This window comes from Molothrus aeneus, chromosome 2 (genome assembly GCF_037042795.1).
Source record: "Molothrus aeneus isolate 106 chromosome 2, BPBGC_Maene_1.0, whole genome shotgun sequence".
Taxonomy (NCBI): Eukaryota; Metazoa; Chordata; class Aves; order Passeriformes; family Icteridae; genus Molothrus; species Molothrus aeneus.
The window spans coordinates 22386955-22404151 of record NC_089647.1 but is presented as its reverse complement, the minus strand read 5'-3'; the positions used below and the strand labels follow the sequence as shown (position 1 = coordinate 22404151).

General features: G+C 43.4%; 1 protein-coding gene across 2 annotated transcripts; it reads right to left on the bottom strand.

The window, feature by feature from the left end:
• Positions 1-3991: 3991 nt before the first annotated feature.
• QTRT2 (queuine tRNA-ribosyltransferase accessory subunit 2) lies at positions 3992-17151 on the bottom strand. 2 transcript variants are annotated; one of them, XM_066572096.1, is made up of 8 exons: positions 16955-17151; positions 15936-15991; positions 14619-14695; positions 11709-11918; positions 10599-10798; positions 7927-8078; positions 6292-6409; positions 3992-5285 (listed from the first exon to the last, which is right to left on the bottom strand). In XM_066572096.1, the coding sequence occupies exons 1-8, from the start codon at positions 17149-17151 to the stop codon at positions 5045-5047; spliced, it is 1251 nt and encodes a 416-aa protein (XP_066428193.1). In that variant the 3' UTR covers positions 3992-5044. The 2 variants fall into 2 exon arrangements, with proteins under 2 accessions (XP_066428193.1, XP_066428194.1); XM_066572097.1 differs by lacking the exons at positions 14619-14695; positions 15936-15991; positions 16955-17151 and adding an exon at positions 14696-14716.
• Between the last annotated feature and the right edge of the window lie 46 nt (positions 17152-17197).

Below are 17197 nucleotides of genomic sequence, written 5' to 3'. Positions count from 1 at the left end.
CATCTCTTTAAAGGCTTCAGCTTCCTGCCAGTCTGTTCTCTCATCCCAGTTCAGCTTTGTCTGAGGAAAGCATCTGGCTTTCCTAAGGGCTGGTTTCTTCAGCTGTTATTTAGCACAAAGTACCACTGAAATTGACATTACTTTATCGATGGTTCCATTCTGGCCCAGGAAGGGCAGTATAAAAAAGCTCAAGACAGATTCGTAGACTCTGCTGACTTCCTGCATGATGCTGGCTGCATCAATACCTCCCCTGATTGCCTCATCAAAAGGCAAACCAGATGTTCTCCTGTGGAAGGAGGGAGCTGTGAAGACAAAGCATTGCTACAAAGCCACCTTCGTGTCATGCATTGCAACACATCCACCAGCTCAGAAAGGCAGCCAGCTCAAGAGCACGAGGTGTCACACATAGAGCACAGCAATGGGTCCAGGAACTCTGGCCAAAGGACCTTGGAACCCTCCTTTCTTTGTGAAAGTTTGTGCTGGGCCATTGCATATAAGTGCCATAGTTTTAGGTCTTTTCTTGATCAGCACCCTGCAAATCAATCAACTCTGCAGGTATGGGCAGTAAGATACACCTTGTCCTGCAGAGCTTCTGGCATGAACCACTGCCATTGCTTCTCCCAGTGCATTGACCACTCCCTTGAGCCAGAAAATGCTTTACACAGTAGCAGAAGCATAGGGAAGACCGAAGGCTGGTTAATCCCGAGCTGTCTGGCAGATGCAAATGCCTTTATTTATAATTCCTTTACCTTTGGTCCTCACTTAACAGATTACTAGATTTTCATGCTTTAGAAGCTTGAAATAATCCTGGTTAACCACATAACCCCTTCTCATCCAAAACTGCTTCCCAAAGAGCTCTGCAAGATGTTCAGACACACAAATAGCTGAGAACAGAGCAGGCTTTCTCCAAAGATTTTGCAATGATGGGCAGTAAAAGCAAGGCCAGGAGCTGGAGGAGCTGTGTCAGCATGACAGAGCATCCCACTGTGTTGCTCCTTCACATGACCAATGTAATTGAAACATACAGACAACAGGTGTAGACTTAACCAGGCAGTTCATCATCACCTCATTGTGAGGCAGGAAAGGTGTTGCTTTTCCAAGTCAATGTGTTCCCAGGGAGGAGATTGTGCACTGTGACAGACACTGTTCACATTGGCAACATCAACAGGGAAGCAAGAACATTTTAGTGCACCATTTTTGTCCCAGCACCAACTTTTACCAGTCTAGATCCAACTTCTTGAAGGGATTTAAATTCATTCTCTTTTTGTTTGAAAAGTCCTGTCATGCCTACAGAATGTGCGTAAGAAAGGATGGTAATGTGCTTGAACATCTTTAATAGTCCAAAGGAGTGCTGCATTACCAGAAAGAGATTAGGTCCCTAGCGAATTATGTAGATCACTCCAGAGTACTACAAATAAAACCATTAAACTGGCCTGCACCATCATCTGTTTCATGCATGCCTTCCACATCACAGAGGAAACAGCTCTGAAATTACTGAGAGAACGGTTTAAACATTTTATTGGAGCCCTTTGTCTCTTTGTCTGCCCCCTCAGGTTGTGAATCAAAAACCAACAGGGTATGGGATTAAGAAAAAATAAAGATACTCAATGCTTAAAAGCACCTCTGAAACACACCTGGATCAAAATTTTCTATGCATAAAAATTCCATGATCTGAAAACCCGCTGGACCTTATAGATGTAGAAATAAATTGAACACCCTGCTGGAACATTTCCAGTCTTGGTCAGCTCCTGTGATCCTGCAGAGCCACAGAGGAGCAGACTTAGAAACTGTCAGAGAAGGCTGGATATACACTGTGTGTGTGTCTTGGACACTGTCCTAGTGATTTACAGGATGGGGTCGATAAACAGTGGGGGGGGGGGGGGGAATTAGAACCCTGAAGGAAAGAAGACTGTTTTGTAATAAGACAATTTGATTTTTTTTCCTTAATACGCTTCAAAGCATGCCTTTGAAACTGCTAAAGAGTCTGCAACATTAAAATAGCTCTGGAAGAAGGAAGTTACTGAGCAGAATATGGATGAAGTGGTCAGAAAGACACAGGCCTTAACATGAGGCCCTGACAGTTATTCTCATCAGCATGAAAGGTTTTTCTTTATTTAGGGGAAGATTACACTAAAGGTTGCTAAGGAAAAGATAGTCAATGGTCTAATGTTTTTATAACACACCATCTCTTTTGTATTCTGCTCTGCTCTTTTATACTCTGCCCTTTGGGGATGGATGGCAGTCAAAGATGTTTTTGCAGTCTTCTGTGCTTAGTGAAGTTAATTTAGCACAGACATTTTTCCACTCCTTATTAATTTCAATTTTCACTTCTCCATGGAAAGTTTAGCTTTCTTCATGCAGTTTTCATTCACATATTAGGGCAAGAATTCTGTTTTTGAAAGAAATTAAGATCTCTGCCTGGAAATAGATTTAAAAACTTTCTAAGTTAGCATGAAAAATGTTGCTGATTTTTTACGGTGTTAACTAAGAGGACTGATATGTTGAGAAGTTGTATAAATACAACACATTAAGAAGGTTTCAGGGTTAGTGACGTTTGTGTTTGTTAGATACTGAATGATGTAGCTGGTCAAATTCTGCCCAGTATGAAATGGTTTACTTTGTGCAGCCATGGTACACAGGTGCACACATATAAAAGCTAACCAGAGAACTGTAACAGGAAAGCCTAATGGGTAGGACTGGGAAAAAAACATAACACAGCAGTATGGAAGGACTGGAAAGCAGAAGAAGAGAAGGGTTATTGAGAGTAGCCTGTTACTGGCACTTAGCTTAGCAGGCCACTAAGATCCCAGTACAGCTAAGTTTATCCCCTAAGGACATCCAGGCTGGGAGATAAAAGAAAAATTATTAAACCCAAATGATTCACAGAAGTGGGGCAGGACGGAGAGACCGAGTGGTCACAAGTAGCCCCCAAAAGGTATAAACAGCAATTCCAAAACTAGCAGTAAGGTTACCAACCTAATAAGTATGCAGGAAATGTGGAGGACACAACCACCTGCACCCCTTGTCCTGTGTGTCATCACAGAGCATCCATGACTGACCTGTTGGACATAACCATCCTGGTGCCTGAGGGCTGGGCTGACTCAGGCATTTCAGTGATTCAATATGTGGATACAGGAGTGTCAGTGAACGAGAAGTTTCAAAACCTGTCCCCTGCCAAAAGATTCTCCACAGGCACTTCCAACGTTGTAGAAACAGGTGCTGCGGAAACAAGCATTGCAAGGTCCCATGCACTACGACTGCATTCCTCTTGAAAGAAACATAAACCATTTTTATTTCATTAGAATTCTTGTCCTTTAAGTTAGGCAGACCTTCTACCTCACACTGTATACCCAGGACACCATCTCCAAGTTTCCCAGTGCTGTATCAATTTTAACAACCACAAAGTACTACTTGGAGTGAGGATGGTAATTCTGTATTTTATGTCGTTTCTGTGGCTGAATCATTCTCTGTAATCTGTCTGAAGACAACAGGAGTGCAGTATTTGCACCATTTCTTTAGGATCCTGTGGAACAGAAGCGTAGTTACTGCAACAGAGTGTGTAAAGCTGGAATGGTATAAAGGACTATGACAACCCTGTGTAGTTGCCCAAAGGGACAGGGAAACTAAAAACCCCTTATACTCTATGGTAAAGTCATTCTGATGGGAGGTATTATAATCTTAAAGTATGGCAGAAATTGTGAAGAGCAAACTACAGATTAATCCTTAATGGCTTTAAGGCCATGAAGTGTAGTATTTTTTTAAGCTTAATTAAGGCAGTAGAGTCCTTATGGGGAGAAGGACAGGCAGCTCTCTTCAACACTTCCAAGTCTATTATGACATTCTTTTGAAGCAAATTACTTGGAAACCTGCTCCATGACAGGATACTCCAAGATAATGTCCTCCATCAGGCTGCTAGGTCAAGTTTTCAGGAGATACCTTCTTGAGTTCAAACTCTCTGGTACACCACCTCTGTCACACATTGAGGAGCCAGTGAAACAAATAATAAATGTATTTTATTGATGCTTTGAAATAGAAAACTATTAAATCCATGATTCCACAGTGAGGGACAGTAAAAAACCGCAACTGAGTAAGAGGAACGTAACATAACTAAGTCATACTCTAAAACAAGGACCCACCAGAATGTTTTCTAAAAGTCCCTTCCCTATGACGCTACCCTTCCACAGCTCCATCTCAGAGCAACATTTGTGTAGCCTGCTCTGTGACCAGTGCTAGGGTGGCTGGAAAGAATGATACAGTCATTGTCACCCATGTTCTAACACAGGAGTGAAATCTGAAAAAAGTGCACAGAGTTTAAAAAAAAAAAACCTACAGCAGGACATGGATTAAACACTTTCTTTTCTCTCTGGCTCTAATGTTACTGAATGGGACTCCAGAGGAAGGGGTGTTCAAGGCCAGGCCGAGGTGGCAGACTTCTTCCAGGCCCAGAGAACATTCTGCACTGCGGGTGGCCTGAGAGAGGAGTACACACAGTCCCTTGTGCCACTGGACACAGCAGCACTTCCAGTCAGTTCTTTCCAAGGACACATATGCTGGCAATGGTTACAAGGACAGTATTTGAAGACTGAGGTGGGATTTCTTACTAAGGGGATACATGATGAGAGACTAGGATAATTACCATGGAGTATGGAATGAGAGTCCCAAGCAGCTGCTGAGTCTCCATGCAGCTGGATTAATTTTAAGTATATGCCCTGCTTTATCCTCAATCACAATTTCAATTACTCTGTCCTTGCACATGGGAAACCAACGTCAGTATCTGAAAACAAACCCATCCACACTGGTCTTACTGATGAATTGTCCAGGCCCTTCCAGCCACCAAGAATGCACCAAGCCAATTAACCAAAAGAGGTGTTTGAACAAGATCATCCTTCCCCACCAGGAAGTGAGATCTCCTTCAAACGTCTCCTTCAGGTCCCTCCAGGAAGGAAAAAAGGCATTTTAAAGGCATTTTACTACTGCCAGGTCTAGGTGATACAGTCCCACTGGATGAGGATGCAGTTTGTAGGCTCCTCTGTCCTCTCTGAGCTCACTGTCTCTGCAGGGCCTGCCTGAAGACAAGCTCCTTGAGCTGGTCCAGCTTACTGTCCCTCAAGGCATCCCGAACGGCACTGAAGAAGCCAAAGTAGTGCTGGAAGTTGTGCATCATGAGCAGGACACCGGCCAGCAGCTCGTTGGTCACCAGGAGGTGATGGACGTAGGCACGGGTGTGCCTCTGACAGCAGTAACAGCTGCATCCTTCCAGCAAAGGACCAAAATCATCGTGGTACCTAAGGAAGAAGCAATGGTGGGTAACATCAGAGCTAAGAAGAGCCATCCAAGCAATAAAGAGTTTCCCTGTATCCACCTGGCCTTTTGAAGGTGGCCTGAGGTCCTTAATCCAGATTTGCTGACAACTCAGACCAGCACCACTGGCACAAAGGACATCAGATATCAGAGGTGGTTTGGGTTGGAAGGGACCTTAAAGATCATGTAACTCCCATACCTTTCCATGGTGGGGGCCATGGCTGCTGAAAGCCCAGGCCTCCTCATGCCAGAACTCAGAATAACTCTGACTACATCACAGCTAACAGCAGAGAGGCCCCATCTGTGCCTTCCCTAGCAGAAAAGCTGCAGTGCAAGACAGCTATTACACACTTTATGAAGGGGAAAGCCACCAAAACCACAGATTTACTAATCTCACTATTCACAGAACAGTATTCCACTCCACTCTAAGATGCACCATTTCACAGGGAGAGCAAAGCAACACCACTGTCTACTCAGATAGCCTGGAAGTAGCTGTGACAAAGAGAAGGAAGGACAAGTGGTAATAATGGCCCAAGTTTTTGTGAAGTATCCAGAAATGGCAGAACTGCTCTGCAGCTGCCCAAACTGAGTCAGAGAGTAGAGGGTCTCCATAGTTCAAATAAAATCTGGTATCTCAAGACAACCCAAGTTAGATGTGGAAGAACAAAGTGATTCCCAGATCACCTTTGTGAACCTATGGTCTTTCAGCTGAAACATAATTATGACCACATTTGCTGAATAAATGATCAGAAAACCCCTGGCTCTAGGTCAGGCAAAAGACAGAGCTTTCAGAGCTAGGCTGTTGCCTGATAACAAGCCAGAATGCTTGTCCAACACTATCTGCTCAGTGTCCAGAATTACTCTCTTCAACAGCATCATGTTTTATGAAGTCTCTCATCCAGCTGCTGACCAGTTGCAAAAAAATACAGAGGACAGAAGAATCATATTTAGTCACACAGCTGCAGGTATCCTCCTCACAAACTCACATACTTTTTATCCTTCAGAGATATCTCAAATGGTGTCATTTCTGGGTCGGCTTTGGATACTTCCTCCTGGTCTTCTTGAGCACCATTCTTCTCCAGGTCCTGGATCCCATTTTGTGTTAAAACTGATTAAATTTAAAAAACAACAGCCTTAGATCAGAAATCAAGAGCAGAGCAAGGGTAGCAACCTTACAGAAGATACTTCTGCTGCTTTCTTGCCAGCTGAAAACTCCTGCCACAAGTTTCCACCTCTTTTTTCTAGAAAGCAGGTATTTTACTTTAATTGCTGTATGTTAGTTAACACAAATACACTTTTAGATGATCAAAACAGCAAGAGACAAGTGAAAACTAATCAACTAGAACAAATCAAAAGTTAGAGTTGAAAAAACAGTATAACTTTTTGCTGCTCTACTGAGCTGAATTCTTTATTCTGAATTCTTTATAAAATGTCAAAAGTATTTTGTCTGAACTGCATGCTGAACAGAATGCTATCATCTGAACAAATGGATTTTATTGAGATTTTGTTAGAGTAGACAGGCAACTCATCTGCATTCATTCTACTTTCCATGCTGTGATAATTCAGGGATTTAGATGCCTCCTGTTTTTTTTTTTTTTTTAAAAAAAAAACTGGAATCAAAAGAGGCTGGTAGAACTAATTCAGAAGAGGTGGGTCAACATGTGCCTTTTCAGCACCATTTTCACCTTTATTTTTCAGCATCTATCTGAAAAATAAAGCATTATCCCATGATTTTATAGGTTTGCATTTTTGAGTTTGTTCTAAAGGAGAAGGAGATGTATCTTGAAATACCAATATTACTGATGCATAATCCATGCCTACAGTGTTTAAAACAGACACAGGACAAAACCACTGCCATTACCCAGAGCCTCATAATTTAAGAATGAAGTAAGACAAGATAAAGAACAACAAACAAAGAAAAGGGTTAAAAAAAAGCAGCCAGCATGAAGAAATAAGGTGTTCTGTTCTATTCAGCTGGCTCTGAATTATCCAGGCATGAAAAGCCACTAGGTTCTACCCAAGAGAAAAAATGTGAAATGTTTCCCCATATTAAAAACATTTAATAGTCCAAAACAAAACGGCTGCTTGAAACACATTTGATAGGGGCTTTAATGGGTGATACACATTCCCATCTCACAGTATAATGAACAGAGCATTTTGGTTTTGATATAAACCTATGAATGCAAAGACAGAGAGGAAAACTGCCCAAATAAATGGGAAACTTCAGACAGCTAGAAAAAGAACTTCAAAAATATATTACTACAACAGACACATAATAATTTAATCCTAGAGATCGCTTAATAGGTCCAGCCTTCACTGCTAACAGTAACAGAAAATTTGCCAACGGTGTCAAACTAAAACCCCTCTATTCAGGAGGTGTTTAAGAAATATTTAATCATCATATTTTGGCTAATGAGACATTCAGAATCTTCAAGTTTTACTCAACAGATATCACAACAAAGCAGCCTGCCTTCAAAAGCAATGTGGTAGTGGAATCCCAGGTTTTCAAGTGGTCACTGCACTTATTTCAAGAACAAAGCCCTCAAATACAGATTGCTCCCAAGTATGAATTATGCTTACCACAATACAAAATGCAAAAACTATAACAACCATCAAGAAGCCTACCTGTTGCTTCAGGATCTGGATGGCAGTCGTAACTGAAAACCAAGGCACAGCCTCGCTCTGTCACTTGGAAGGGAAAGAAGCTCTCAAAAATGTCCACTCCCCTTTCAATGCACTCAAGCACCTCATCTGGTTTGCCGACACCATGAATGATTCTGTAGAAGACACGCAGGAAGAAAAATCTACAATATTCTGAGTAGAAGCAAGCAGGTACCTGAAGGAAAAGACCTCCACGTCATGTGCAGCACATGTAGCTTATCTCTGCAACTGCTAACAGTCATCACTCAGAATTCCATGTGCTTCTGCTTCTCCACCTCTCACATACCCAGTACATAACAGGCTTTTCATTATTTGCCCTTTGGAAGACAGGCAAAAATCCCTCATTTACTGTGGAAAAATCCCATTCTGTTCATTGTGTTTGAAGTGATTTGTACGTGATTTTTTTCACATACACATAAATACCATTAGATTCATAACATCTGTGCCATAGAACAGATATTTTCCTTAATCATGTTTGTGACCCAATGAGCTACCAATTCCCAGACACATGGACCCTTTTGCTTGTTAGCTGCTTAAAAAGAGTCTCAACAGAGACACAGCAGTAGATGGCTGGTCAAAGATACATGTCCTTCAAGTGACAGACACATCCTATAGCACTTGGAAAACTGCCTGGGAGAGAACATACTAATGAAAAACATTGTTAGAAAGAGAAAACATCCTTGCTTTAGTCTTCCCTTCTCTTTACACTCTAACTGCTCAAATGATTTACCCAAGAACGTGGGCTGTAACATCTCCTGAGACATGGCAATAAGAGCCAGGCTCTTCCTGGATTGCCATCAGTGGTAATAGAGATCCTGCTGGCAGCCAAATTTAGTTGGGCAGCTTCACCGAGGGTGGGTGAAGTGTAAGAGAGTAGAGCAGTGTCTGCTCTCCTGCAGGTGCATAGGCTGAAAGCAGTAGAAGTTAATGTAGGGCAATGAGCTAAACAGATAATTAGGAAAATACACAGGGGCTGATAAATGAAGTCACAAGGTGCCATTTTTAGTCACTTTTCTAAGTACTCCAATTAAATTGATGAGCACAGAATAAGGAGAGGAGAAGTTTACAGCATGAGTGTTTTATGTTTCAGGTTCCCATGACAGGGAGAAAATGAAATGCAAAAGTCAAAACAGTAGCTCTGCATATATGATCAAAGCCTTGCTGAAACTCATCTCTGCACAAACATTTGTTCTTGCAAGGGTTCCTATGCTATTGGAAAGGAAAACAAATTTTATCAAGTGACTTCAGCCCCTTTAGGTACATGAAAGGATTTTTTATAAAGAGTACACTCATAAGATCATTTTACAATCACACAAAAAGCAGCCACTTCATGAGTGAAGCACAAAAACTGCTTGTCTTCAAGAGAATTTCATGCTGGGGTAGAACAGAGATGAAGAACAACCTCTCCAGCCAGAATGGCAAGGGTGATTCAGGAGCAATGACTGCCTGAAATTCACGTGAGGTGCTTCCAAGACCCCCTGGGGCTAACCAGCTCTCTTGCTATCAAGAGGTCAGAAACACTTGTCTTAACAAGACAAGCAAACTATCTGATAGATGAAGCAGATGCACGGGGAGACACTGAGGTTAGCTGAGCAGATTGGACTCTAATGCTCCCAGGGGATCTTTTAAGTAGCTCAACCAGACAGAATAGCAACAACACAGCAATTGTCAGGAAAATTCAAACCCCAGGCACCCCTTGAGCAAGAACAAGCTACAGCACCAGACACAGTGCTCTTGCATTTAATTTCCTTTTAAACACCATTAGGTCAGAGCAATGCTCTGCAAGCAGAGGGAAGCAGGAACACAATGGGGCCTCAGTCATTCTCTTCAGGAAATGATGAAAAAAGCAACCATATTATTTCTGTATCAGTTGCTCTGGTAAGAACAATCCAGCAAGCTCAAACCAATAAAGAAGCTCCTACACTTCTGAACCACTAGCAAATATTAGCACACATTTTCAAGAAGTCTTTAGTTACTCTAAGTCAGTTATAAGGATTAAGAAAGCTGCCGCTCCTGTCCAGTCCTTGGCATGGGTCTGATGGGCACAGCTAACAACTCAGATATGCAATAAACCCCACACTGTCCAAGAAGAGAATACCACTGTTCTGGGCCAGCCTGTACCACCCTGGGTAGTACACAGGCTCAGTGCCTCAGGTACTAGGACAGAGCTGGCTACCAAGATCGTGCAGCAAGCACTGGCTGGTTCTGCCAGCTCCCCTCTCTGCCATCTGCGAGTTCAGGCCAGAGAGAACTGGAAAAATGACACTTTTACTGAGAAGAAGTCCCTGCAAAATACCTTGATAATAATGTTTTTGTTTGAGATGAACTTCAAGTAAACCATTGCCTCCAAATGCAAGTAACCCTGATATATCCTACCTGTAACTCTTCCTAAAAACTTTTCCTCAAACCCACAGTATGAGCAAAACCTGGTGCCAGTTGCAGCTAAAACCTGAAACAAGTGTTGAAGACTGCAACTTGACAATTTATTATTTATGCAGGTAAAATTTATGCAGCCTGGCACACATAGAGCTGTGCAATACAGTGATTATTTCCCACAGAGAAACTGCACAGCAGCCTGTAGATGCTCCTCATAATAGAACAGATGGATTTCTTGGGATGTTGCCCACACAACTTACCTTGGTTTATCCTCTGGCAGCTCTGCTGTGACAGAAGCTATCAGTTTCAACTTGGTCTCCTTGGCCATGGCACTTCCCTGGAAGCCATCTAGCAGAAAGCCACCCACAGGCCGCTTGGCAGTCTCCCTGGCTGATCTGAGCCTCTCTTCTAAGATATCTCCACCTTCAATTGCCCCAAACATTACACTTCCTTGTAGTTCCTGTCCCAGGAGAAAGCTACAAGTGTTAGAGCATGCTCTGCCAAAGACATGAAAGGCATCTCACAGCCCAGACTTCAGATGCCTGCTACTTAAGCCCCACATTCCCAGGAACTTGCCAGCACCATGCGGTTTCATCTCACGCAAGACTATTTCCCACACAAAACCGTGAAGTCCATGTGGCAGAAATGAGACTAGTAGAGACAAGGTTCTGCTCCTTGCCTTGACACTAACTCACTGAGAATTCTGATGCCACTCTTCCCACCTCCCTACAGAAGGCAATAACCACGCATGGCTTTTTATGGATAGGGGTCTCAGCAATGGATGTATAAGTGCAAAATACAAAGCAGGTGCCATTATGCTGGTTCTCAAAGACACCAGATGTCACAGGGAATTCCCTTTCAGGAGACTCAAACACTAACTCCTGTCACCTGTTTTCTCTTGTAGTGCAGACTCAGATAGTATGTCTCCTTTCACTAAGAGGAAGGAAAGTTTCAAAGCTGCTGGAAGAAATAAAGACTAGCACTTACTAATTCTCCCTCACTTGTAACCAAGGGGACTTCAGAGCAAAAAGATGGGTTTTCTTAATCTGAACAAGAAGATCCCACTTTGCCAATGCATCTAATAATAAGGTAAGTGAAAGAAATGCATCACAACCCAAAAGCAGAAAGAAAAATCTTAAAATGTAGTTCTCCTCAACAAGGGGTGATCCTGGTGCAGAAGACAATTTACTAAAGGAAGGAAGGAAAACTCACTGTGCTACTGGTTATATCCACTCTGGACTGTAAACTGGGCATTCTCAGATTTACAAGTGACTTAACTTCCTACTACAATTTCCTGGGGCTGGTCCAGGATGCAGCATGGACCAAGAAGCACTTGCAGTGAGATTGCCTCAGTATCTTGGGGAGCTTACTGGTGATTTTTCTTGCAGCTGAAGGCATAGATCCAAGAAGGAAAGTGACCTATCCACAGACTTCTTGGCTCTTTTTCTTCCAGCTTCCCCAGAAATGGTGTCTCCATCAGAGATGCACTGGAACCAGTCTGGCTGGATGGCCCGCTGGATGTCCATGAACTTGGAAGCTGTCATCTCCATGCGCCCTGAGCTGCCCCACAGGGAGACCGTCTGTACAGGAAGAACAGGGATCAACAGCAGTTGCAAATGACAGCAGATCTTAAGGGTGAGAGGAGAGAAGGAATTGGTCTGGTGAAACACCAGCTACTGGAATGATAGCTCATTAGATAAGTTCCCCTGGAGCATGGCTCAGATAATCAGCTGCCCTTGGCACAATGAATGAAAGGAGATAAATGACTGAACTGAAATTTCTACGATACTCTTTGGTGAAAACATCCCACTCAACACTGACTTCTCCATATTTAAAAATCCAAGATAGAGCAGCTGGCCTCTCGTCACACAAATTAGTGGCAGAATTGGGAAAAAAAAAAGCTTGAATTACCACCAAACTTGTTGTCAAGTAAGCAAAAGCTTATAAAAAGCAGCAAAGGCTGCAATGGCAAATACAACTTGCTAGTTTTCTGTACAAAATGCAAACCCAAGAAATTACTTCCTCTTTCTGAGCACTTAACTCACACAACACATGTGAATGTGTATAATGTGAATGTGAACACATGTGAATGTATGCATTTATATAAACCATGGCAGTCTGGGAAGAATACAAAAGCTTGTTAAACACTCAGTCTTAGAACCCCATGTTATTTTAGGTCCCAAATCCAGCAAATCTAGAAGGCACTGAAATACCCACACCAAGTCAATGTAAGAAATGACTCATTAGGATTTCACATACGATCTTCCCTGTCTCTTCACATGCTTCCCATCGTGCCAGCACACATGGGACCACATCTTCCATTGCTACTCCGTGATACCTTCAAAAGAATTTACAGCAAGACAAAAGCATGTGGACAGGGAGGTTATCTTACCTGAACACCTAGCATATGTCACTATAATATTCAATTTACTAAACATTCAGATTTGTAAAATGTTCACATTTTAGCCTATTTTGGAGAATCTGTAATAATCTGTGAGTGCAGCTTGGCCATTGCTTTGGTTGTATTATTGTTAGGCTTGTGAAACTGCTGCTCCAAAACTTTAAAGAGGTATTATTAAAGTAGGTTAAGTCAAGGGCTTGAGCCCTTCAGAAGTCAGCTCTTTTCATCTGCAATTCTGTTCATGTCTTTTTAAATGAGAAGGGGTTTTCAGCCATCAGGAACAGCATATAGCTTGGAGTGTTATGGGCACTTTTTGGGGCCTGAGGGTATAAACACATTCTCCTAGCCTGCAAGACAGACAGATTAAGCAGTGCAGTTCTCATGTATACTAATTTGCAAATTGAATTTCATCAGCAGATGCAAAAAATATGAGCAGAAGCCCTTTTTTTTTTGGGCTGGTCCCCACAAAGACCCAAAAGGACTGCACCAGTATACCACATGCCTGTTGTCCATCCATCCATCCTGATTACTTCTGGCCTTATCAGCCAATTTCACCAAATTTGAATGAAACCAGAAGTCTCCAAAGCAATAAAATTTTTTGCAAATTTCCAACTAAAAAAAAAGAGCAACTCCAAAAGAAGTTCCAAAATTTGCATCTACAGAATAACTGAAACACAGCAGCTGTATGTTTTTCTGCAGCAGCATGATGTCAGACAGTACCTGCTGACTCTTACTACCAGAGCATCAAGGAACAGCTGGTGAAGGCAGGCAGAGGAAAGTCAGAGCTGTCTGAGCCAAAGGGCAGAGTGTAATCACATCTAGTTACCTTCATTCTGCTCTCGAGAGGAAAAAAGCTGCTTTAATAAATAAAATAGCCATGCAGCTTAGAGAGCTGAGCATTATCCTGTGATTATTTAAATCCAGCCAGTGCTAGACTTTCTAGCACAGAGCTTTCTGTCCCATGGCTTTCAAAAAGCTTTTATAAGTATTTGTCAGCACGGATCCAGCTGCAGGAGGCCTTACAACAAGGTGACAGATATCTTCACCAGCTTATTTAAAAAACCCAAAAAACCTCTGAATCAAACTCCCAACACCCGGGTTTAGATTGCTGCTTTCACCTCAAAGCTGCACAACAGTGGGACAAGCTTCAGGTAATTCCTTCCCTGCAGAGGGACAGGGCTCAGCCTGGATCCCAGCAGCAAGGAATATACACTGATAGCTGTCTGGCAGGAATTATCCTCCATCACTCAGTGACCTTCCACCACATGTGGCCATACCCAAACAGCCTATGGGACTGATGTATGTCAGTCCCATAGCAGGTGCCAGGAGCTCCAGCATGAAGTGTCGGGCAGCAGGCAGTGTGTGGACTTCACAGCAGCGTGTGTGCCTGTAGGGTGGAACAGGCAAATGTCTGCAAGTATGCACTTCTAGATTGCTGAGCCACCCTCCTGCAAAAATTCTGATGTCCTTCCCCTTTGTGGGCCTGTAGCAGGCTGTACGTAAATAAACACACAGGGGTTCAGATTTACTGCTTATCAGTGGCATAAGCACAAGCTTGTACAGCAAACATGCCAAAACACAGGTATTTCCTTTTACTGCCATTTAAACCACAACACCATGGTAGTCCAGAGTTCTCCTTTCTACCTGAATTGCCATTTAAATGCTCAGGAACCATTCAGGGAACGTGCTGTCAATAAGAACAATGTACAGCTTCATTCAGTTGGAGGTATGAGCATGTAAATGACAATCGTCTTTGTGGAAAGATTCATTTTGTTAGTCTTATGGCTATCTGAGCACACCCACAAAGATGAAGGGAGAATTGGCAGATTTCTTTTGGGAACTTTAGGTGGATCCTTTCAACTCTTTACAGCTACTGCACCTTGTTAGTGTTGTAGCCAGAGGGGCAGGGAGTGACTGGGTCATGAAGGGAGCAGTAGATCACAGCATCTGGCATACCTGAAAACAGAGAGACAGATCCAGAGCAGAGTTTCATGAACCAAAGCAAAGATGTGGCTTGCAGATCTGCAAAAGGGAACAGGGTATTGTCCCCCACACAAATACATCCATTCTGACGAAGAAAATATTGTTCATCTATCTCAGCACCAAAGAAGACAGATTTCTTCCCCAGCTTTACTAACTGCCTGGAGAAGAGTGCAGCAGCAGCACAAACCACAAAACAACACTCTTTGGTTCTGCAGCCTGCATAGCTGCTTTGGGATTTATTTATGTTACTTCTTGATTAATACTCTACCTATTAAAGTTTTCCAGATCCAACAGCTGACTCACTTGGCCACTCAACTGATAACTGCTGGAGACACCTCACACTCAACACAATCCAAACTAGCAACAATCCCAAGCCTAGAACTTTTAAGGAAGGACAAAGTAGAGTCATAGAATGGTTTGGCTTGGAAGGGACCTGAGAGATCATGCCTCATGGGCAGGGACACCTTCCACTAGACCATGCTGCTCAAAGGCCTATCCAACCTGGCCTTGAACATTTCCAGGGATGAGACATTCACAACTTCTTTGAGCAACTTGAGTGGCTCACACCCTCACAAGAGTGAGAACAGGAGAGTGAGAACGTTTCAACTACACAAATGAGAAATTTATCATCCCTGCTGGACTGGAGGTTTCAAATGTCAGAGAGCTAGACAGTATGCCTCCACGACATACAGCCTCCTCTTCAGAGATAGTCACTGAAACTGGTAAAGCCTCCAGGAAGTTCCAGACAAATACATTTTTCAATTTTTCTTGAAGAAGTAAATTGCTCCAAACAGGTATGGTTTATTGAAATTTGGGTGCAAACTTCCTTCGGAAAACCAACCCATAATTTTTTTTATACATAATGAAATGTATGTCCCAAAATTTTATGTGCTTTTTAAAAAAATAAAACAAACAAAACAAGTCTAGGCAACTCATTTTTTTTTCTTGTAAAATGTGCTGGATTCCATACACAAAGAACTGTCTGTAACTTATAGAAATTACAGACACATCATCACTCTGTTGCCTGATTGAAGGATTTCTGGCCATACTAGTGACAACATACAATTTCAAGTCTTCCCTAGTGCCACTTTGATTGAGAAAATCCCTAAATGTGCAAAGCCTACATCTTTCTGCCTACTATACTACCTGAACATGCTCTAGTGGGATCCACCTGCATTATCTCTCAGATATACAAGCAAATACTTGTACTTACCCATAAATTTTGCAGCTCCTTCCTTATATTCTTCTAGGACATCATGAATTTCTGCCCTGCAATCCAGATATAGGAACACATTAACTAAGCAGACAACTGTCTAGAGATTGGTGTTTTCATAACTAAGGGGTTTTTTCCCATACTTATGCATTGTCTGACACTGAGCTGGTATTTGCCATCCAGCTGTCAGGAAGTGAAGCAGGGACAGATGGAATGAAATGCCAGAGTCACAGAGCTCTAGAATCACAGCTCACAACCTGGGGCACTCATAATTCTGTGGCAAAAAAGTAAAGCTTTCACCTTCACTGACCAGGGACCACTGACTTGAGGGAGAGCATGAAGCTATACTGTGACTTTTTGGGGACCATTACTAGTGTGTTCACATCATTCAATAGCTGCACAAGCTTTACCATGTTATCTTTCCTTTTGGTTGCAACTTAACTAGTTTTGAGAGTTACTTGCTGCTCCAGTTTTACATTAAATGTCTTCAGGTATGGGGTACCTACCACCTCTCTGGGCAACCTGGTCCAGTGTTTCACCATCCTCATTACAAGAGATACCCTCTTATAGTTTAAACCCATAACTACTAATCCTACCACAAGAGGCTCTGTTAAAAATCTGTTCCCATCTGTCCTATAATCCCCCTTTAGGTATCAGAAGCCTGGTAAAAGGTCTCCCTGGACCCTTCTCTCCTCCAGGCTGAACACCCCCAAATCTCTCTGCCTATTGTTACAGGAATGTGTGGTGCTCCAAAGGACCTGGCCCAACAGGCCCACATCCTTCTCATGGTGCGGGCTCCAGAGCTGGATGCAGCACTCTCGGTGGGGTGTCAGTAAAGCAGAGGGGCAGAATCACCCCCCTCGCCCTGCTGCCCACCTCAGAACGATGACTGTGAAGACACCACGATGGGTTTAGCCTAAAGACGCTAAAAATCACGCAGCCCTCCAGCTCCCTTCCCCTCACCTTTGCTACCCCGCCCCCGCACCTCCCTGGGATGGGCAAGCGGGCCCGGTACTCACAGGGCGGGCAGGGCGATGTGCGCCACGCTGGGCACGCCGCGCACCTCCCGCAGCGTGTCGTGGCTGAGGTGCGGCGCCGCGCCCGTCCGCGTGTACAGCAGGCAGCCGGGCAGCGCCAGCGCGCCGGCCCCGCCGCGGCCCAGCCCCGCCAGCGAGCCCAGCCGCCCGCCGCCCGCACCGAGCAGCTTCAGCCTCATCCTCGTCCCGTGGCGCCGGCGGAAGACGCGGGGCTAGGCGACGCAG